This window comes from Lotus japonicus, chromosome 4, assembly GCF_012489685.1.
Source record: "Lotus japonicus ecotype B-129 chromosome 4, LjGifu_v1.2".
Taxonomy (NCBI): Eukaryota; Viridiplantae; Streptophyta; class Magnoliopsida; order Fabales; family Fabaceae; genus Lotus; species Lotus japonicus.
Genome location: NC_080044.1, coordinates 68,994,795 through 69,001,272, shown reverse-complemented (window position 1 = coordinate 69,001,272; position 6,478 = coordinate 68,994,795). Strand labels below are relative to the sequence as shown.

The 6,478-nt window shown below is 39.1% G+C and overlaps 1 protein-coding gene across 2 annotated transcripts; it reads left to right on the top strand.

Annotated features, from left to right (window-relative positions):
• Positions 1–216: 216 nt before the first annotated feature.
• Positions 217–6,382, top strand: LOC130711002 (squamosa promoter-binding-like protein 1). Of its 2 annotated transcripts, none has more exons than XM_057560429.1 (11): positions 217–374; positions 602–1,274; positions 1,470–1,654; positions 2,638–3,284; positions 3,514–3,588; positions 3,679–3,786; positions 3,895–4,012; positions 4,181–4,322; positions 4,432–4,576; positions 4,814–5,452; positions 5,833–6,382. In XM_057560429.1, the coding sequence occupies exons 2-11, from the start codon at positions 676–678 to the stop codon at positions 6,280–6,282; spliced, it is 3,108 nt and encodes a 1,035-aa protein (XP_057416412.1). In that variant the 5' UTR covers positions 217–374; positions 602–675; the 3' UTR covers positions 6,283–6,382. The 2 variants fall into 2 exon arrangements, with proteins under 2 accessions (XP_057416412.1, XP_057416413.1); XM_057560430.1 differs by lacking the exon at positions 217–374 and adding an exon at positions 383–494.
• Positions 6,383–6,478: the final 96 nt, after the last annotated feature.

Sequence of the window (6,478 nt, the reverse complement as noted above, 5' to 3'; positions counted from 1 at the left end):
TCTCGCAGAGGATACGAGTAAGTGTAAAAAAATGATTTATTTTCTGAGGAAAATAATTTAAAGAATCTCAAAAGGCCATCTCAAAATTGAACCTCAATTCAACCATACTAGTCCAAGTAAATGGATTTTCAAGTAAAGAGAAAAGAAAAAAGAAAAAAAAAAGCAAATGGGTAGACAGAGGACAGTGGAGAATGAAGATTCCTTTTAATCCATCTCCATCATAATATTATGGGACATGATAGCAATGTTCTCACAAACTAAAAACTAAGATAGTGTCAATGTGTCATTCATTGTCTTGAGTCTGAATCTTGAGAAGTTAGCAGTCAGCACAGAAACAAAGAAAGAAAGAAAGAAGCATTTTGATTTGATATCATGTCAGACTCTTCCCTAACCTTTTTCTAATAATTTCCATCTTGTCTTTTTTGACACACACACCCTTTTGTGTTTTTTTTCCTACTTCCTCATCAAATTCTTCTTCTCTTCCATTTTTTCATGTAAAGTTTCATGCTTGTTAGAAAATGCTTAATCAAGTTTCCATTTTTATTTTCTAGGCTGCTGGTTTTTTGTGTTGAATTGTAAGTTTGATTTTTTTTTTCTTCAGGTGGGATTGGAATTGGAGTGTGTTTCAGCTAGTTTTCTCAAATGGGTATTGCTGATTTGGTTGGATTTTGATTCATGGAGGCTGAATTTGGAGGAAAGAATCCATTTTTGTATGGACCAGAAATGAAGGGTGTTGGCAATGGGAAGAGGAGTTTGGAATGGGATTTGAATGACTGGAAATGGGATGGTGATCTTTTCACTGCTCAGCCTCTCAATTCAGTGCCATCAGATTGTAGGGGTGGCCAGTTTTTCCCACCTGCTCCTGAATTTCCAGCAAAAACTGCTAATTTGTCTTCCAATTTGTCTGCTTCTGTCAACTCAGGAGAGGGAAAGAGAGAGTTGGAGAAAAGGAGGAGGGGTGTTACTGTTAGAGGTGAAGGTGAAGGGGATGAAGGCAATGATGGAAATGGTTCTCTTAATTTGAACCTTGGAGGTCAAGTTTACCCTGTCATGGTAGAAGGGGAGGAAAAAATTGGAAAGAAGACAAGGGTAATTGAGACTACCGCTACCGCCACCACCTTTAACCGTGCTGTGTGTCAAGTTCAAGATTGTAGGGCTGATCTTAGCAGTGCTAAGGATTACCACCGCCGGCACAAGGTTTGTGAAGGGCATTCTAAGGCCACCATGGCATTAGTGGGAAATGTTATGCAGCGTTTCTGCCAACAGTGTAGCAGGTCAGTTAGGTTATATAAATGATCATTTCTTTGGGGTACACATTTTTCATATCTGTGATATGATAATCAAATTAATAAGAAAAGAAAGAGACTCTATTTCTTGTGGTTTTAAGTCCTTGCACTGTGATCAAATTAAAATTTCACAGCATTTACTTTCTTATTCTAGTTGGATTCAACTTGTTAAATTTATGGCAGGTTTCATGTTCTTCAAGAGTTTGATGAAGGGAAAAGAAGTTGTCGTAGGCGTCTGGCTGGCCATAATAGAAGGAGGAGGAGGAAAACTCATCCTGATGCTGAAGTTAATGGAGAGGCTCTAAACGATGAAAGGGGCAGTAGCTATCTGTTAACAAGTCTGATAAGGATACTTTCCAATATGCATTGTGAGTATTTATAGCATCAGAAGTTTCTCAGCTTGGAATTATACATAATTTTATTTATTTGGCCACTATGGTATTAAAGTGAACTAATGATCAACGTAAGCAACTTATCGGTCTGTTTGGTTAGTCTTTTAGAAGTAAACTCCTAATAAGGTAGGTGTAATCAGTGTTGATGCTAATTTAGATAATTTGGACATATGGTATCTTGGAATTAAGATGAGTGGCTTGAGTGTGTAGTTCTTTGTAGTTTTATGGTCGTTGGTAATATGGCATAGCATTGCAAAGGTGCGCATGATTTAAATAATTCATTTACTCAGTAGCTTGATGACTAGATGACTGTATTTTGTCTCCTTCGGTAAGCTTCACCTATACTCCAATAGGTAATATTGCAAATGTTTAACTTGACCTAGAAGTTAGAAGTTAGAACTGAGGTGGTTAAGCTTCGAACATATAGCTTGACCTTTCTGCTCACCGGTATTAGAAATTAGAACCTAGGTGCTCTACTTTAGACCTCCATTCGCCTAAATAGGAAAATTAGTGGGCAAGGGGGCTTAGCCACTTAAGCTTTGAAATCTTATCAGGAACCAGCCTGATTGAAATTGATTCTCCAAAATTGTGAATGGCATGAAGATATTGATCAAAATGTATGGCAATGATTCTCTATTGTGTCACTCTCTTATAAGCTTAAGCTGTTGGGTCACATGAACGATTTCATATTATATTTTTAATGGTCTTTTCTGAGTGTATTGTCAATGTTATTATTTTCTTCATATACATGTACCTTATTTCGCCTTTTGAGCAGTCCTATTGCGATCTCCAAAGCTTGTTCTACTGAAACATTTCTTATAATAGAAGAAAGTTCCCTGTGTTTTGAGCTTATATTAATGTCTCTGCTGTAGAACTTTTGTGTCTTTCCTCCTTCATTCTGGACATCATCATTGGCATATTCATTTGACTCCACAGATTATGCCTTCTATAAATTGCAGCAAATAGCTCAGATCATACAAGGAACAATGATATTCTCTCTCATCTACTGAGGAACCTGGCAAGTCTGGCTGGTACAATTAATGGAAGAAGTCTAGCCTCCATATTAGAGGGATCTCAAGGTTTGGTAAATGCTGGGACACCTAGACTTGAGCACAATGTGCCTATCCTTAATTCAAGTGGTCTTGAAACTTCCAGGCCTTCTGGTTCTTCCATCAAGACAGATAATGACTTCATCCATCAGGACCCTCCAAATTCTGCTGCGCATTGTGAGACCTTACCTGCGTATGGTATAGGGCAAAAATGTATACCTCTGGGCGATGGTGGAGTGAGAAATATTAAACCTCCTTCAGGACCACATCCCTCGAATTTACTTCTATCAAGAGACAGCCTTCCATCTGAATTAATTGCAGCACAAACGACAGCTGGAAGGAACAGCTTAAATAACATTGACCTGAATAATGTATATGATGATGCGCAGAATGGTGTTGAGAAGAAGACTCATCCTCCTGTAGCTTCGGAGATTGGGTCCACATATCTTCCTTCATGGTTGCGAAGTGACTCTCTCAAGTCAACTCCACCACAGACAAGTAGAAATTCAGATTCAACCTCTACCCGATCACCATCTAGTTCCAGTGGAGAAGCTCAGGTATACTTTTTATGTAATTTGACTTAATTTCCTTATTTCTAATAATGCTTCTATGTACCTTTGTATTAAAAAATTTAGGGCTGTGTAAATGACTGCTTAGATACTTTTGCTGGTAATGAATTGTGATTCGTGAATCTATTTTGCCCAGACCTATTTCAGGTTTATCTAGCTTTCCAGTTGTGTGTAGCTCTGCATTTATTGACATTATTTATTTGTTTAATGTTTACAGAGTCGCACAGATCGAATAGTTTTCAAACTATTTGGCAAGGATCCAAGTGATTTTCCCCTTGTTCTCCGATCACAGGTACTTTCAGTGCCTTGAAATCGCTATAGGCAATTTTACTGCACTGTCTCTTTGTGCTAGGTTTGATTTGCATCTTCTTTTGTGTTCCAGATCCTCAATTGGTTATCCCACAGTCCAACAGAGATAGAGAGCTATATAAGGCCTGGATGTATCATATTAACAATTTATCTTCGTCTAGAAAAATCTACATGGGAGGAGGTATTGTTTAGTTGAACACTATGATGCTGTAAATGCAGGTTTTCGAGTGACGCCATTTAAAAAGGAAAAATCTAAATGTTCTTGCTTATTACTAATTTTTTATTGCAGCTCTGCTCTAATCTAGGATTGAGCTTGAAAAAGCTTATTGCTGCATCAAATGATCCTTTTTGGACAACAGGATGGGTATATACAAGGGTGCAGCATTCTGTGGCTTTTCTGTATAATGGTTTGTTCCCCCTCACTGAGTGTGTTGTATGAGCATTCCTCTTTTATGAATGTAATTTTTCCTTTACCCAATTGCTTAAGATTTTGGGATAATTGGTTCGTGACAGCTTCTATAGTTTGAATTTGTTTACTAGAAACTGGTTTTCAATTTCATGTATCTTTCCTACAGGTCAGGTAGTCTTAGATGTGCCCTTGCGTCTCAAAAGTCCACAAGATTGTAGGATTTCATGCATTAAGCCACTTGCTGTTCCTGCAAGTGCAAGCTCTCAATTTATTGTGAAAGGATTTAACCTTTTGCGGTCTAGCACGAGGTAATTCTCTTCACGTCGGATGATATTCAAATTTGTTGATTTGAAAGTTTCTAGATACAATAAAGCATTTCAAACTGGCAGATATCAATCTGTAGCTCATGGTTTCCAGGTTGCTCTGTGCACTTGAAGGGACGTATCTGGTACAAGATAGTTGTCATGATTTAAATGATGGAGCTGATGTAGCCAATGCAGCCATTCAGCGTCTTAGCTTCTCTTGCTATATACCAAATGTATCTGGGAGGGGGTTTATTGAGGTGGGATCATCCAATCATGCTTCTAATTTTTTTCCTTTTGGGAATTTTCTTTTTAGTAAAGTTAAATATGTTTATTATGTGTTCATTTATTTTGAAAAGCTCTGAGGCTTGCTGCTGTGATGTTCTTTGTTAAATACTCCTCAGATAAAGCAGTATATTTGGAATGGCTTTTTCTGCACGATGGCTTATTCCAGTTTGCTAGCTTCTGAGCTAATTTTTTATGATTTTTACTCTCAGGTGGAAGATCACGGTCTCGGCTGCTGTTCCTTTCCATTTATAGTTGCAGAGCAAGAAGTTTGTTCTGAAATCTGCAAGTTAGAGACCGTGATTGAGGCAGGTGAGGCCACTGATGTTATCCAGATAACCAACCAGCAGTCGGAAGAAAAGACTCGAGCTTTGGATTTCATACAAGAAATGGGCTGGCTCCTTCACAGACGTCATGTCAATATTCGGCTAGGTCCTGTGTCACCTATCCATGATCTCTTCTGTTTCAATCGATTCATGTGGCTTGTTGACTTCTCCATGGACCATGGTTGGTGTGCTGTGATGAAAAAACTCTTGGACATTTTGTTTGAGGGTGGTGTTGTTGATGCTGGAGAGCATGCCACAATTGAGGTTGCATTGTTAGACATGAGTCTTCTACACAGTGCTGTAAAGAGAAATTGTAGGCCTATGGTGGAACTACTGTTAAAATTTGTGCCGGTTAATACTTCAGATGGCACAGACAGTAAAGTGAAGCAAGTTGACAAGTCCCTCGCCAGATTCTTATTTAGACCTGATGCTGTTGGACCTGGTGGGTTGACTCCTCTTCATGTTGCAGCAAGTATGAGCGGCTCGGAAAATGTGCTGGATGCATTAACTGACGATCCGGGAATGGTAATTTCTTTCGTATCTGTATGCTTTATGTATTTTAAGGCTTTATGCATTACCACCTTAAGAGGGTGAGCCTTGACACAACGGTAAGGTTGCTGCCATGTGACTATGCGGTCAGAGGTTCGAGCCGTCTAATCAGCCTCTTGCAAAAAATCAAGTAAGAATGTCTACATTAGATCCCCAAAGTGGATCTGGACGCTTCGTAGACCTCACGCATAGCGGGGGTTTTATAGCACCAGATTTTCCCTATGCATTACCACCTTATTGAGGGAGCACTTATGCTGAAAATTTAACACACTTTTCATCATATTACATTGATTTGTGATTGAGTTACTGATGACAGAACTTACCACACATTTTCACCTCTATGTCTGCATGCTCAGGTTGGAATCGAAGCATGGGAAAGTGCCCGGGACAACACAGGTTTGACACCAAACGACTACGCATCCCTTCGGGGCCATTACACTTACATTCAACTTGTCCAGAAGAAGACCAGCAAAAAAGGTGGAAGGCAATGTGTGCTTGATATCCCTGGCACCCTTGTAGACAGTTACACAAAGCAAAAACAATCAGAAAGGCATGGTACATCCAAAGTTTCAAGTTTGCAGACTGTGAAGATTGAAACAACAACAGTGCCACTTCAATGTGGACTATGCAAGCACAAGCAGGCTTATGGTGGCATGAGACCAGCACTGGTTTATAGACCAGTCATGCTCTCTATGGTGACCATAGCGGCTGTATGTGTCTGCGTGGCCTTGTTCTTCAAAAGCTTGCCTAGAGTTTATATGACCCAGCCCTTTAACTGGGAATCTTTAAAGTACGGTTCAATCTAATGTGGTGTATCAGACCATGTCTAGATATCCGTGGGCACCGGTGCATATAAAAGTTAGCACACATTTCAAAATAAAGTGAACGGAATGTTTCTTATGAAAATCTGTTCACATTGCACCTAATTTATATCCAAACACACACTTAGGTGTTATTTGCGGTACGATTGCATTAAAAAATAACTGTGGAATTAGTTTTTGG

Bases quoted from the DNA above. Each gene is read 5' to 3' on its own strand.
- LOC130711002 (XM_057560429.1), top strand. From the start codon at position 676: ATGGAGGCTGAATTTGGAGGAAAGAATCCATTTTTGTATGGACCAGAA. The intron at 1,655-2,637 runs GTGAGTATTTAT...TATAAATTGCAG, and splicing joins GATACTTTCCAATATGCATT to CAAATAGCTCAGATCATACA. The intron at 3,787-3,894 runs GTATTGTTTAGT...TTTTTATTGCAG, and splicing joins AAAAATCTACATGGGAGGAG to CTCTGCTCTAATCTAGGATT.